The 13,799-nt window shown below is 44.5% G+C and overlaps 2 protein-coding genes across 4 annotated transcripts; one reads left to right on the top strand and one right to left on the bottom strand.

Annotated features, from left to right (window-relative positions):
- Positions 1 to 2,301: 2,301 nt before the first annotated feature.
- Positions 2,302 to 9,150, top strand: LOC135622374 (ABC transporter G family member 36-like). The gene is made up of 24 exons (XM_065124166.1): positions 2,302 to 2,840; positions 2,929 to 3,049; positions 3,157 to 3,245; positions 3,349 to 3,433; positions 3,534 to 3,693; positions 3,781 to 3,857; positions 3,963 to 4,016; positions 4,137 to 4,227; positions 4,307 to 4,608; positions 4,688 to 4,969; positions 5,052 to 5,368; positions 5,459 to 5,619; positions 5,710 to 5,813; positions 5,909 to 6,071; positions 6,160 to 6,285; positions 6,367 to 6,512; positions 6,600 to 6,932; positions 7,017 to 7,307; positions 7,387 to 7,470; positions 7,564 to 7,697; positions 7,781 to 8,008; positions 8,092 to 8,263; positions 8,336 to 8,590; positions 8,683 to 9,150. The coding sequence occupies exons 1-24, from the start codon at positions 2,518 to 2,520 to the stop codon at positions 8,941 to 8,943; spliced, it is 4,359 nt and encodes a 1,452-aa protein (XP_064980238.1). The 5' UTR covers positions 2,302 to 2,517; the 3' UTR covers positions 8,944 to 9,150.
- A 45-nt stretch (positions 9,151 to 9,195) lies between these two features.
- On the bottom strand, positions 9,196 to 13,230 carry LOC135622375 (auxin-responsive protein IAA1-like). 3 transcript variants are annotated; one of them, XM_065124169.1, is made up of 5 exons: positions 12,931 to 13,229; positions 12,295 to 12,476; positions 12,005 to 12,116; positions 9,660 to 9,721; positions 9,196 to 9,404 (listed from the first exon to the last, which is right to left on the bottom strand). In XM_065124169.1, the coding sequence occupies exons 1-5, from the start codon at positions 13,158 to 13,160 to the stop codon at positions 9,385 to 9,387; spliced, it is 606 nt and encodes a 201-aa protein (XP_064980241.1). In that variant the 5' UTR covers positions 13,161 to 13,229; the 3' UTR covers positions 9,196 to 9,384. The 3 variants fall into 3 exon arrangements, with proteins under 3 accessions (XP_064980241.1, XP_064980240.1, XP_064980239.1); XM_065124168.1 differs by having other exon boundaries at positions 9,196 to 9,422; XM_065124167.1 differs by lacking the exons at positions 9,196 to 9,404; positions 9,660 to 9,721 and adding an exon at positions 9,736 to 11,467 and having other exon boundaries at positions 12,931 to 13,230.
- Between the last annotated feature and the right edge of the window lie 569 nt (positions 13,231 to 13,799).

The raw sequence follows: 13,799 nt of genomic DNA on the forward strand, positions 1-13,799 counted from the left end.
ATCATTCAAGATTCTCCACTAATTTAATGATCATTTGGACTTTTGTGATACTTGTCCGTGTGCAAGCTATTCTACCAAATCCCTCGACTTTTCCTACAGCCAACTATAATAAACCTATCTATCACAACCTAATTTATTTTGTTGCTACTGCTAATGACTCTGTTTCGTTTTGAGAAATTTAAATTGTATCGACGTGAGACTAATCTTTGGATCTTAATCTCGTGTGACTATCTCTTAATCATCACGATAATTAATGTGTTTCTAGACACCGGACACTAAACCAAGATTTATTGCCTCGCACGTCATGAGTGTCGTCACCTCAATGCAATGGTCAACGGTCAAAGGGTCGACATGATGGCGGCCATTCCTTCCTTTGTGGACCGATTGCAAGCCTGTAAAATAGCCTCGTGCAGTTTGAATGGCATTTCCAGGTATGATGATTCAAATTCTCTAGTGTTCAACCCATATTAGCAGCAGCATCTGTTCTTTGAACTCTGAATCAGACTCTTCGAATCACAGTTCAAACCCTTTATCCGATTTATCATTAAAAAGATCACCTCTCCATCTTTTTTACCAACAAAATATCCATTTAATATCGTGCATAATAGGAAAAAAGAAAAATCATACAATCAATAAACTCAACGCAGATAGTCATTAATGGAAAAGGAATACTGGAGACTCTAAGAAACGCTTATGGATATTGATGGAAGGACACCTCCTGTATCACCCAAACTATTGGTCGATGGTGATGGAGTCCAAAGGGTGACGAAAGGACCACTGTTCTAGTTTTTGTTTGGCTAAGAAATCAATCACTCAAATGGACCCACAACTGCTGTTCAATCAGAGAAACAGAAATGGCAACAAAAGACTTTAATTCTATGCATATATTTTTATTTTTTTTAAAAATAAAATTAATCTTAGTTTCGATCTCTATCACATATTACTATGGCAACCTCCGTCTCACTTTGCTTATATACCCTCGTCAACATCCTTGTTCGCATGCTCTCATTATCGTCTTAATCTTTCATTAACTGTGTGTAGGTGAGGGGTTTACCATTGATGATGAAAATCTCATAGGTACTCTCACGTAGCTTTACGTCGAAGAATGGGATACCCAATTAGCCGAAGGCGAAGGGGGAGATTAGCATCAATGATGAGCTTCTTCATCTTACTAGTAGTCGTGGAGATTAGCGATTGATGCGATGGTAGTGGGAGGGATGTCAAGCAATCGATGAGGGGCTTGTTATTGGAGGCACAACGGGTGATAAAAAAAAATATATTATGTTAGAAAGTTTTAACGCAACTTTGTGTCGAAGAGTGAGATGATCTATTTGATCGAACGGGAAGAGGAGATTGGCGAGGGCGATGACAATAGTGAACGAAACATAAGCCAGGATAATTTTATTTTTTAGAAAATAAAAATATTATATAAGAATAAATAAGAAAATATGTTAAACAGGAGAAAAAATAAAAGAAATTTTGTTTAGAGAAGTTATCCAAACGACTTTGCATCGCTGGGCGCTTGGAAAACCGAGGCAGAACCTGAAGCTTAATTATTTTCTCCTCACATGCTGCGAAGAGGAGGAGAGGCACGGGACGTCTATACTTCTGGAGGCCTGTGACCTTTTTTTAGATTGATGGGATTGGAAGCAGCCTCTCCTACCGAATGATTTGTGCCTCGTCAAAGCTATCACCAGACTCGGTCTTCTTCCATCTTTCGCCTCGTCAGAACACCAAAAACGTGTAAAAGCTACGACCTAATGACAAGTTCATCTATCTTGTTTGTAGTATTGGCTGACTCGCTAACCTCGCCAGGCTCGCTCCTTCCCGACGCCCGTCAGTCAGAAGAGCTTTTAGGCGGCTGGAAGCATCGGTCTCTCTCGTGGTTCAACACGCCTCATTTTCTGACCTACGAAAACACACCCGGTGTTCTACCAATTATTTTATTCGTCGACTTCTTTGCGGGACAAGGGAACGTGGGCCCGGGATGTTGGTTAGGACTGGTCGGTAAACGCATGGGGAGGTTTGTGTTGCTACGTCTACCCATTTCTTTCCAGAAGCAGGAGGGTCAACGGTCGTTATAGGGACCAGAACGGTGGCGGTCGACAAGCAATCTCTCTCTGACCAGTCTCGAAGGGGAACTTTCGTCGCTCTCCTTCCCTTCCCCTTCAGACGGCTAATTCCACCACTCGCGCGCATACTATCGTGGAGAAAACGTAGCACCGCTACTGTGCACTCTTCGTCTGTTACTGCAGAGCTTCGTCACGCGTCCTTGCATCTATTTATACTCTCTTGCTCGGCTTTCCCACACCAAACAGGATATCCTCTGTCTGTCTCTCTCTCTCTCCATCGCAAGCAAAGAAGGGAGACAAAATTAAGAGGCGGAGGAAGAGGAGCGGAAGAACAGCGGCTTCGGTTTTGGCTCTCGTTCTTTTCTTGTGATCATCATTCATAAGGATTTTGCGTTGGTTGGAAAAGGAGGCGCAGGCCGGCGGAGAGAGGGGGAGAGAGGTGGAGATGGAACCGAGCGAGGTGCACAGGATCGCGAGCTTGCGAAGGAATAGTTCGATATGGAAGAGGGACGATAACATCTTCTCGCGGTCGTCGCGGGACGAAGACGACGAGGAGGCCCTCAAGTGGGCCGCCCTCGAGAAGCTGCCCACCTTCGACCGCGTGCGCCGTGGCATCCTGACGCTGGCCGAGGATGGCAGGCAGCTGCAAGAGGTCGACGTCCAGCGGCTCGGCTTCCAGGAGAGGAAGACCCTCATGGAGCGCCTCGTTCGGGTCGCCGAGGAGGACAATGAGCGTTTCTTGCTCAAGCTCAAGGACCGTATCGACCGGTAAGAAAATGATGCGACAACAAGTAGTTCCTTGTTCTTCTGCTGCTGCTGCTGCTAACTCTGTCTCGGTTGCTTTTGTCGATGGTAGAGTTGGGATTGATCTTCCCACCATCGAAGTGCGGTATGAGCACCTAAGCATCGAAGCAGAGACACACGTGGGCAACAGAGGATTGCCTACCGTCTTCAATTCCGTCGCTAACGTACTGGAGGTACAACCACCGTTCACACATAAGCAGAACGAAATCTTCTTCCTGTTCTGATAATATCATACTGATCATCACCACGGTTCTTGTTTTTCTCCTTGTGGAAACAAAAGACCGCCGCAAATTACTTGCACATACTACCGAGTAGAAAGAAACCTTTATCGATCCTTCATGACGTCAATGGAATCATCAAACCTCGCAGGTACGATGTTTCCTTCTTTTCTATTCATTTGACCCATCTCTCGTTACTTCACACTGTTCTCTCTGTCTAATCGAATACCAACGCCTGGAACTTGGTTCTTCAGGATGACTTTGCTCTTAGGTCCTCCAGGATCAGGAAAAACTACACTGTTGTTGGCTTTGGCTGGAAAGCTCAGCTCTGATTTGAAGGTGAAAAGACAAGACTCGATGCTCTGTTCCATTTTCATAATGTTGTTCTTTCTTTGTTGGGTTGTGACTGATACTTCCTTCATCTGGAAATTAACCACAGACCTCCGGAAAAGTGACCTACAACGGTCATGAAATGAAAGAATTCGTCCCTCAGAGAACCGCTGCATACATCAGCCAGTATGATCTTCATATAGGGGAGATGACAGTCCGTGAAACATTAGCCTTCTCTGCGAGGTGCCAAGGAGTTGGCACTCGTTATGGTAAGTTCCTCCCACCTTATCGGTCTTCGATTACTTGAAAGCTATGAGCGAATCACGATTAAACTGGTTTTTGTGGGTGTTCCTCAGATATGTTAACTGAGTTAGCTAGGAGAGAGAAGGCAGCAAACATCAAGCCAGATCCAGACGTAGATGTCTTCATGAAGGTATAGATCAACTTCATCTTAGATAAAGCAGGGCTTCTCAATGAATTGAACTGGAGAAGAATTACTCGTGGATCATGTCCAACTCTTGTGTCAATTTTCCTGCAGGCATCTGCAATGAAAGGACAAGAAACCAATGTGACCACAGACTACATACTGAAGGTATTAGCTTTTATTCTAATCATATCTACGAAGATGTTAGTCGATTGTCTCAACCCCATAAACTGCCCGAGCAAGATGATTGATTCGGGAACAATGGACTAATTTAAACGTTCTGTACAGATCCTGGGTTTGGAGGTCTGTGCTGACACGATGGTAGGAGATGAGATGCTGAGAGGCATCTCTGGTGGACAAAGGAAGCGTGTCACCACAGGTAGATATCATCGATGGTTGAATTGCCGGTTATGTTGTTGCCGGTTGTGTGTCTCTGATTTCCATTTTGCTCGACGTAGGTGAAATGCTTGTTGGACCTGCAAGAGCTCTGTTCATGGATGAGATATCGACTGGTCTGGATAGCTCAACGACTTTCCAGATAGTGAACTCGCTCAGGCAAACCATCCACATTCTTGGAGGGACTGCTGTTATCTCCCTGCTGCAGCCAGCACCGGAGACGTATGACCTTTTCGACGACATCATTCTTCTCTCCGATGGCCTGATCGTGTATCAAGGCCCTCGTGAAAATGTCGTCGAGTTCTTCGAGTCCATGGGCTTCAAGTGCCCAGAGAGGAAGGGTGTTGCGGACTTCCTGCAAGAAGTAGGTTTTCCGTAAGAAATGGTTCCATTAATTCCTTCCTGTCGTGATCTTCAATCTGACACTCACTTTGTGTTCAAAGGTAACGTCGAGGAAGGATCAACAACAGTACTGGTCACGCCAGGATGAACCTTACAGATACGTGCCCGTTAGAGAATTTGCCGAGGCATTCCAACAATTCCATATTGGTCGGGCTTTAGCCGAAGAACTTTCTGTCCCGTTTGATAAGAGCAAGAGCCATCCTGCTGCTCTTACCACCACGAGATATGGGGTGAGCAAGAAGGAGGTGTTAAAAGCAAACATGGCCAGAGAACTATTGCTGATGAAGAGGAACTCGTTCGTCTACATCTTCAAGGCCGTTCAAGTAAGCTACCCTCTCCCTACCTTGATCGATGGCCTTTAATACCATGAACGGTGATTCATCTTCTGCGATCCTCTGTTTACAGCTTGTCATCATGGCGGTCATTGCGATGACGGTGTTTCTGCGTACTAAGATGCACCGGAACGATATAGATGACGGGATGATCTATAATGGCGCGCTTTTCTATGGGATAGTGACGATCATGTTCAACGGGTTCTCTGAACTTGCCATGACCATTATGAAGCTACCTGTTTTCTTCAAGCAGAGAGATCTCCTTTTCTATCCCGCATGGTCATACACAATACCCGCATGGATCCTTAAGATCCCCATTGCATTTGCTGAAGTTGCAGTGTGGGTTTTCACAACCTACTACGTCATTGGATTCGATCCAAATGTTGGAAGGTAAGAAGAAATCGGGATGTGGAGTTCGTACTGGGGAAACAACGCCCTTCCATTCTACCCTTGTGATATCATACGTTTCTCCTGTAACAGGCTGTTCAAGCAATACCTGCTGCTGCTGGTGACGAACCAGATGGCATCTGGACTCTTCCGCACCATCGGGGCCGTCGGGAGGAACATGATAGTGGCAAATACCTTCGGGGCTTTTGCTCTTCTCATTCTTCTGGTGCTGGGTGGCTTCATTCTTTCACGAGGTAAGTACCACCGAATGATTCCTTTCTCCATATCGTAGACATCTCAGTTCCACAAATGGCTGAACCACTGAGGCGTCCTGCTCGTGGCAGAGAAAGTGAAGAAATGGTGGATTTGGGGCTACTGGATCTCGCCGCTGATGTACCCCCAGAACGCAATCTCAGTGAATGAATTCTTGGGGCACAGCTGGAGTCATGTGAGAGGATATTGCTTTTAGCGAGTAGAAGAATTGTAAGCGCTAGTTTTCATCAGAAGATTTGTTGACACGTTTGATCTATCTTTGCGCCACAGATTCCTTCGAATTTGAATTCAACAGAGCCGCTGGGAGTCACAGTTCTGGAGTCCCGTGGTATCTTTGCCGAAGCCAAATGGTATTGGATTGGCCTTGGGGCTACGGTCGGCTACGTACTTCTCTTCAATGCTCTTTTCACTTTGGCTCTCACTTACCTCGATCGTGAGTATAGTTCCACAAGCAAGTTTGTTTGACTTGAAGTTCCTGAATCGACAACTGAGATCTTGATCGACCATATCGTATTTTGCAGCTTTTGGGAAATCTCAGCCACCTCTATCTGAAGAGACCTTAAAGGAGAAACACGCCAATCTAACCGGAGAAGTGTTGGAGAACTCGTCCAGAGGAAGAAGATCCGTGCGTCACTCTGCATCCAAGAGTGAGAGACCTATCGATATGTTGTGCTAACTCTGCTGCATATTTCTCGACGTGTTTTACCGACTGAAAGTTTGGTGTACAGAGAGCGCGAGTGGGATAGGGAGGAAGAGCAGCTCATTGGGTTCCATGAGGGCGGCCTTCGAACAGAACAAGAAGGGAATGGTCCTTCCGTTTACTCCACTGTCCATCACCTTCGACGACGTGAGGTACTCTGTGGACATGCCGCAGGTAATTCTTTTCCTCACGAACAATTCAAGAACATGTTGCAGATATCTCCTTGGACACCTTTGACGATCGTGATGAACAAACATGCAGGAAATGAAAGCTCAAGGTGTGGTTGAAGACCGGTTGGAGCTGCTGAAGGGCGTCAGTGGATCTTTCAGGCCGGGAGTGCTTACAGCTCTAATGGGGGTGAGTGGAGCTGGCAAAACGACGCTGATGGATGTGCTGGCTGGGAGAAAGACAGGGGGATACATTGAAGGAGACATCAGCATATCTGGCTACCCCAAGAAGCAGGAGACCTTTGCTCGCATCTCGGGATACTGCGAACAGAACGACATCCACTCTCCTCATGTCACGGTTCAGGAGTCTCTCGCCTACTCGGCGTGGCTCCGGTTACCTTCTGAGGTCGATTCTGAAACGAGGAAGGTTGGTCGAAGCATCCACAGCAGACCGTGACTTTTGAGCTAATCTCCATGCAAAAGACTCACGCCTAGCTACTTGTTGTTGCAGATGTTCGTGGAGGAGGTCATGGAGCTGGTAGAGCTGACGCCGCTGAGGGATGCACTCGTCGGGTTGCCGGGAGTAGATGGGTTATCGACAGAGCAACGGAAGAGGTTGACCATCGCTGTGGAGCTGGTCGCCAACCCATCGATCATATTCATGGATGAACCCACCTCTGGGCTTGACGCAAGGGCCGCCGCCATTGTCATGAGAGCCGTGAGGAACACAGTGGACACCGGAAGGACTGTGGTGTGTACCATTCACCAACCCAGCATCGACATATTTGAAGCTTTCGATGAGGTGAGCAGAATTCTCTCAGGTTTGTAGGTTCGCAATTCATGCTTCTTTCTAATGGGGGTTTTTGCTGCATTTTTCGTAGCTCTTCTTATTAAAGCGTGGCGGGGAAGAGATATATGTGGGTCCGCTCGGTCGTGACTCTTCCCATCTGATTAGCTATTTTGAGGTGAGGAAACTATACATATATAGATATATAGATATGTATGATTTAGCAGAACAATACGATTGATAGTATGTGTTCGATGTTTGTTCTTCCAAGGGAATCAATGGTATCAGTAAGATCAAAGATGGTTACAACCCCGCGACATGGATGTTGGAAGTGACTTCGCAGGCACAAGAAAATATACTGGGCGCCAATTTCAATGAGATATACAGGAATTCGGAGCTGTATCGGTGAGTGTGCTTCCTCCTGCCGTAAGGATTCTTCGAGATGCTATCATGTCTCACATGAGTGCGTGCGTGTTCTGCAATTTCAGGAGGAACAAGAGCTTGATAAAGGATCTCAGCATACCTCCTGCTGGTTCGAGCGACCTGTACTTCCCCACCCAGTACTCGCAGTCATTTCCTGTACAATGCATGGCGTGCCTGTGGAAGCAGCACTTGTCGTACTGGAGGAATCCGCCGTACACCGCCGTGAGGTTCTTCTTCACCACCATCGTAGCTCTTCTGTTCGGCACCATATTCTGGGACCTGGGCGGCAAAATGTAAGTCCTCGATCCTCCTCAACCTGTCACTCCACTCGATGAATTGATCCGAGGAGTCACGGTGGTGGAAACTCACATTGCAGGAACACTCAGCAAGATCTGTTTAATGCGATGGGTTCGATGTATGCCGCGGTTCTGTTCATGGGTATACAGAACTGTTCATCGGTTCAGCCGGTGGTGGCAGTCGAACGAACAGTCTTTTACAGGGAGAAAGCGGCTGGAATGTACTCCGCTTTGCCTTACGCGTTCGGACAAGTACGTCATTGTTTCTCCGGTCAATTTGACAATACGCTTCTCTACTCACTCACAGTGTTCTTCCACTCGCAGGTGGCGATTGAGCTTCCATACATTCTGTGTCAGTCCGCCCTATATGGTGTGATCGTCTACGCGATGATTGGATTCGAGTGGACTGTTGCAAAGTTCTTTTGGTACTTGTTCTTCATGTACTTCACTCTCCTCTACTTCACATTCTACGGGATGATGGCGGTGGGTATCACTCCCAATCACAGCATCGCCTCCATTGTTTCCGCTTTCTTCTACGCAATATGGAACCTTTTCTCTGGATTCATTATTCCGCGGCCGGTAAGTCGAAGCTTCATTCGCTTGATTCTTGAAGGTGTTTCGCATTCGATCCATTGCCATACATCCGCTGACTTGGTTCATCGTGTCCACAGAGAATCCCGGTGTGGTGGAGATGGTATTACTGGGCGTGTCCCGTAGCTTGGACCTTGTACGGTCTAGTCGCCTCACAGTTCGGTGATATAGAGACTATCATGGATGACAAGAACGTGCCGGTGTCAGAGTTCTTGAGGAGTTATTTTGGATTCAAACATAGCTTCTTGGGGGTGGTGGCTGCCGTGGTGGTGGCGTTTCCTGTGATGTTTGCTTTCCTCTTTGCATTTTCCATCAAGATGCTCAACTTCCAGAAGAGATGAAGATGGGATTGCCTGCCTGCCTGCCAAGGATCTACAAAGATATGAGAGATGTCCTTGCAACCGAACCATATACATATATATGCCTATATAATTGACATTTGTAATTTTGGGATATTTATTATTGTATTATGAATGAATTGATTGCCATCAATGAACAACGGAAATCACCAATATAACCGAGAAATAAATGATTTCAATACTTTTCAAGGCCTTGGCAATCAAGCATCAGAAAGCAATGTTCATCCAAAATGCTAACACGAGAAGAAAATTTCTGGCTGGATAACGCAGGTCTGCTTATTCTCACACGACAACAACAAACCCAAACACATCTGCCCACAGACAACAATTATCTTATTCCTACTCTCCTAGATGCTACTCAAAACATATGCGAAACTGCTTCTGTACATGATCGCATCGTTTGGAGATGTTGTGGATCCCAATTCACCTCGCAGTGATGCAACCTGTGGGTGTTCTTGGAGCTGTTAGAACCATAACAGACCAAAAAAAAAAAAAAAAGTAAAATAAACGTGAGCCCGTGAAAAGTACAGGAAATGAGGAGATGTCTCTGTGGGAATGAATATTACAATAAGCATGGGATTTCAGAGATGGACATCTATGTGCTCCACACCATCCATATGCAGATAAAAATGGTGATCGGAGTTCAAAAGAAAAAAAGAAAATTGCCATTGATATTGGGGAAGGTTTGTCAAAATTACCTAAATCAACAGCTTCTGAGCTTTTCATCAACCGAAGCCGTTTGCATGATGCTACAAACATCCTGCAAGCAAGAATCAACCATATGAACTGCTCCTACAATATAATGATGAAGCTTCGAGCTACAGGTCATACAACATAACTGAACTGAAATTTGACTTCATCAACAAATTGTGGGCAAATTTGCCATGGGTACATCAACTGGATTAGATTTGTCTGATAATGGGCAAATTTGCCTTCAGTTTACCAAGACCATGGTGGAGAAGTGGGATGTCCTATAGAACAGTTAATGCAAGTCCAAATTCACAGTACAAAATTTCAATTCATCATTATCTTTACAAGATCAGCAATGTTTAACCATTAACAAATAAAGATGGTCTAGATACTTGAGATAACTAATGTGAAAATAAATATAAGTTGTCAGCATGTTTGCAGTAGTCTTGAGAACACCACACGTTCATTAATAAAGCAAAAGTAACTTGGTAAAAGAACAGGAAAGAGAACTCTCATCAAATTCAACATTTCGAATTAAGAGCCCTGTACAACTTTTTGACAGGGCTCTGTTTCCTCTCAATTATGGATCAAATAATGAAGAAATCATAGATTCATTTTATCATATCTACGCTCTGTACCAGATGAAAAATCACACGTACATATCTTAATGATTAGTTCATGAAAATCCATGTGATCAGATTTACACCCTCAATTCTGCATCTATCGAATGATTATTCATTCAATCATGTCACTCACACGGTTAATACCAAGATGGATGCATTGAGAAAATATAAATTCAAGGGGATCATATAGCCAAAAAAAATCCAGAAAAGCACATATGTTTTTTTTTTTATCAATCTGGCCATAAGTTGTTAAGGCTTAGTAATAGGTTGTGATTAATCAGATGCGTAACCAGAAAAGCACATATGGCCATATGTTTTTTATCAGATGCCTAATAAGATCAGGCATCTGATTAGGATTTTTTTTTTTTTTGGGTTATTTGGCATTGCAAGTTGTGATTAATTAATCATGAAGACTAACTACAAGCCTGAGTAATTTATAAGCTTAATTAGTTAATCACATCACAGGTTGTGCTTAGTTAAACATGAAGACTATCTATAAGACAAGTTGTGATTAGTTATTCTTACAAGAGTAAGCCACATAATAAGCTCGACTATGTTGTTTTAAGCGTTGAGTGTCACCGATTTATATTTTGTGCAGATATTCTTGTTCCTTCCAGGGAACTAGATGTTAAATTCATGCTATGTGCAACACATACCATCACAACTGTTGAATGACAATAAGGATACCATTCATACTTCAGTTCTTGTTGGAAGCAAGCAAGTTGACATGTGCAAACTTTACAAACTGGGTTATACTCAACAGTGGAAACAAGCGAATTTGCAAGAAGAATGAAATTTAAACTACTTGGAAAATTGGGAAAAAATTGATGCAACTTTGAACTGATCAGATTGGAACACAAAGCACAAAAACCTTGTCCTAACAGCTTCAAGCTATTCTTTGAACATTCTAGTTCATCCACTAGCACAAAAGTTCAGTTCCCAGTTCAATTTATTGAGAAAAAGGGTCTTCCAATTGTTTCTTACAATTTTCAGCAACATAAACCTTAAAATAGGCCCCCTAGGACAAGATTAGTTTGACATATAGCTCTGACCACTCTACAAAGTTATTCTCAGTGGCATGATGCTCGCCATGGACGGTTGAGATAGCCCCTTCAAGCTCTTCTTTGTCAATAGCCTCAACATGTGAACCAAACCCCTCGATGTTTCCTAGGAAATTGCTACTCGACCTTACCCTACAAAGTGAAGCTCATCTCCTTCTTACTATAATGTCATAATATTGTATATTATGCATATATAACTTTAGCATTATCACTACTTACAAGATATTTGCAGACATAAAGTTGCATTTCCACATTCGACACTGCTCAGATTGTAAAGAATGCATTTCTACCAATCCTCCATTTCCATTTAACAACTAGCATGCACAGACATCTTTTCTCCTAATCCAAATGCCTCAAAATCCTCTTCAACCGAACCAATACAACTTGTAAATTCTATAGATCCTTCAAAGAACACATTTATAGACACCAATGAATGTTACTTAAGGAAGGAACCTATTTGAGAGGGAAAAACACAATCCAATACAGAATATAGGAATGTTCATTTATAACTATGCATCATGGTAAAGTTGAGTGACTCTTAAAGTTTCAAAAGTCAAAGTTCTTAGTGAGCATGCATCTGACTTGAGAACCACCTGAAGCAATTTTTAACATCTTTTTGCAATTTCAGTTTTTCACTTTCACAGCCATACAAGGAAAGGGAAAACTTACTTCCAAGGGACATCACCGATAAGCATCCAATCACCATCCTTGTCCTCGTAAGTTGGAACGTACTCTGTCCCGTTCACAGGATCAACCAGCCTCCTCTCGTTGGGATAGTTACCTGCCGTAAATCAATATAAAACCAGTCATCATCAAATGCTAGCGATCCCTGCTTCAAGTTGTCTGGATGGACCATTTCACCAAGCAACTAAACTGAAGAGGATGATGATGAATGAATAAATGATATATACATGAAGGATGGGATGGCAATGTGGCCAAGAGAGAGGAAATGGACTCACGGGCGGTGAAGCAGGAGAACATCTCCTCGAGGGCGATCAGCAGCTGCTGGTATCCTGCGTATGCCTCGAGGTCAACCTTACGAAGGTAGGGCGTCCCGTCGACGGCCACCTTCACGTAGGTGCAGCTCTTCAGGACGTTCCGCCTGAAGGACCTCACCGGCGGCCACCCCACCACCTGTGCCCTGTCAAAAAACAGGAAAAGAAGTGCTATGAATACACTTGAAGTCAACAAACATATTAATCCTTTGCGCCCCAACCAAAAAAGGGTTAAAATTGTTTTTGGATTTTTCGTTCTTTCTCCTTTCCTTAGGATGAACCACCGGATTATGGAAGTAGTAGCTTTTCTTCTTACGAAATGCCCAGTCGTACGCTTAGCGTCCGTATCTCGATGTAAATGTGAAGAGAAATCTCGTCTTACAAACGAGTACTACGACTGTTAGAATAGAAACTTTTGTGGAGCAAAGGCACGGCTTGGTGAATCCAAGAACTTTAATCAATGGGAGGGGCACATTAGTCCTCTCATCGACGGTCCGAGGCCCTTCTAATTCGAAAAACACCCATCAACTCTGGCAGTGGAGAGAGATCAGAGGGAGGGAAATGCGTGCGTCATCTCGATCAGTAGTAAGTACAACTTACTTGGCTGCGGAAGGCTCCCCGGCACCGGAAATGGGGGGCTCATCGGAAGAGCCCGACAAGAAATCCTTGGTCTCGAGGCTGAGACCGACGCCCTCCGAGAAGCCGCGCTTCCTCTCGAACTCGGATCTAGAGCCCCCCGGTGGGGCGAGAGTCAGCTGCGTTTCCTCGTAGTCGAGCCCGGACACCGCCGACTCCGTCGTCGAGCTATTCCCTGTCTCCGTCGTCGACATCTCCCACGATGTCTCCTAGCTAGGGGTGAATCCGCAAATGACCGATGCGAGAGGCGATGCGGGCAGAGTAGGAGAAGCTCCAATATATAGCGAGGAGGGGGGCACAGGAATTGGAGGGAGGGAGTCGTTGGTTGGGCTTTGGTGGGCCCATGGGTTGGGTGGGAAATGTGGGCCACAGCCCTTGTCTCCCATGTAAGATAGGGAGGGACTCAATTGTATATAACCCCACTCTTTTTGGTCCATTTCATAACATGTCAAAAAATCAAATGACACACATCGAATTTGATACTAATTAAATAAAAAAAATTAAATTTATTAGATTTCCAAACCAAAATTAATGTATATAATCCAACTCATCTAATCTCTAATGATGTGAGATTATTCTTTTATTTCATCTTCTTTTGACTGTGTGTGTGTATATATATAGAGAGAGACAGAGAGAGAGAGAGAGAGAGGCGAGAGAGGACGGCCACCCAACGGGGGCTGAACTAAGTCGGCAAAAGAGAGATTAGGGAAGCGGGAGTAATATAATGATGGAGTTTGGCGCAGTGTCGTGTAAAAGCCCAACTCAATGTGGCGTTTAATCAATAACTATTAGCAGCTTTTTAATGGCGAACAGTCCGTCAAAGATTTCCTCTC

The sequence above is a fragment of the Musa acuminata genome, chromosome BXJ2-9 (genome assembly GCF_036884655.1).
Source record: "Musa acuminata AAA Group cultivar baxijiao chromosome BXJ2-9, Cavendish_Baxijiao_AAA, whole genome shotgun sequence".
Lineage (NCBI taxonomy): Eukaryota > Viridiplantae > Streptophyta > Magnoliopsida > Zingiberales > Musaceae > Musa > Musa acuminata.

What these genes read in the sequence shown, in the direction of transcription:
- LOC135622374 (XM_065124166.1), top strand. Translation starts at nt 2,518, where the DNA reads ATGGAACCGAGCGAGGTGCACAGGATCGCGAGCTTGCGAAGGAATAGT. An exon ending in CTCAAGGACCGTATCGACCG is followed by an intron (nt 2,841 to 2,928) that starts GTAAGAAAATGA and finishes TGTCGATGGTAG; the next exon opens with AGTTGGGATTGATCTTCCCA. An exon ending in GATTCATTATTCCGCGGCCG is followed by an intron (nt 8,591 to 8,682) that starts GTAAGTCGAAGC and finishes TCGTGTCCACAG; the next exon opens with AGAATCCCGGTGTGGTGGAG.
- LOC135622375 (XM_065124167.1), bottom strand. Translation starts at nt 13,160, where the DNA reads ATGTCGACGACGGAGACAGGGAATAGCTCGACGACGGAGTCGGCGGTG. An exon ending in GTTCTCCTGCTTCACCGCCC is followed by an intron (nt 12,117 to 12,294) that starts GTGAGTCCATTT and finishes GATTTACGGCAG; the next exon opens with GTAACTATCCCAACGAGAGG. An exon ending in ATCGGTGATGTCCCTTGGAA is followed by an intron (nt 11,468 to 12,004) that starts GTAAGTTTTCCC and finishes TTCACTTTGTAG; the next exon opens with GGTAAGGTCGAGTAGCAATT.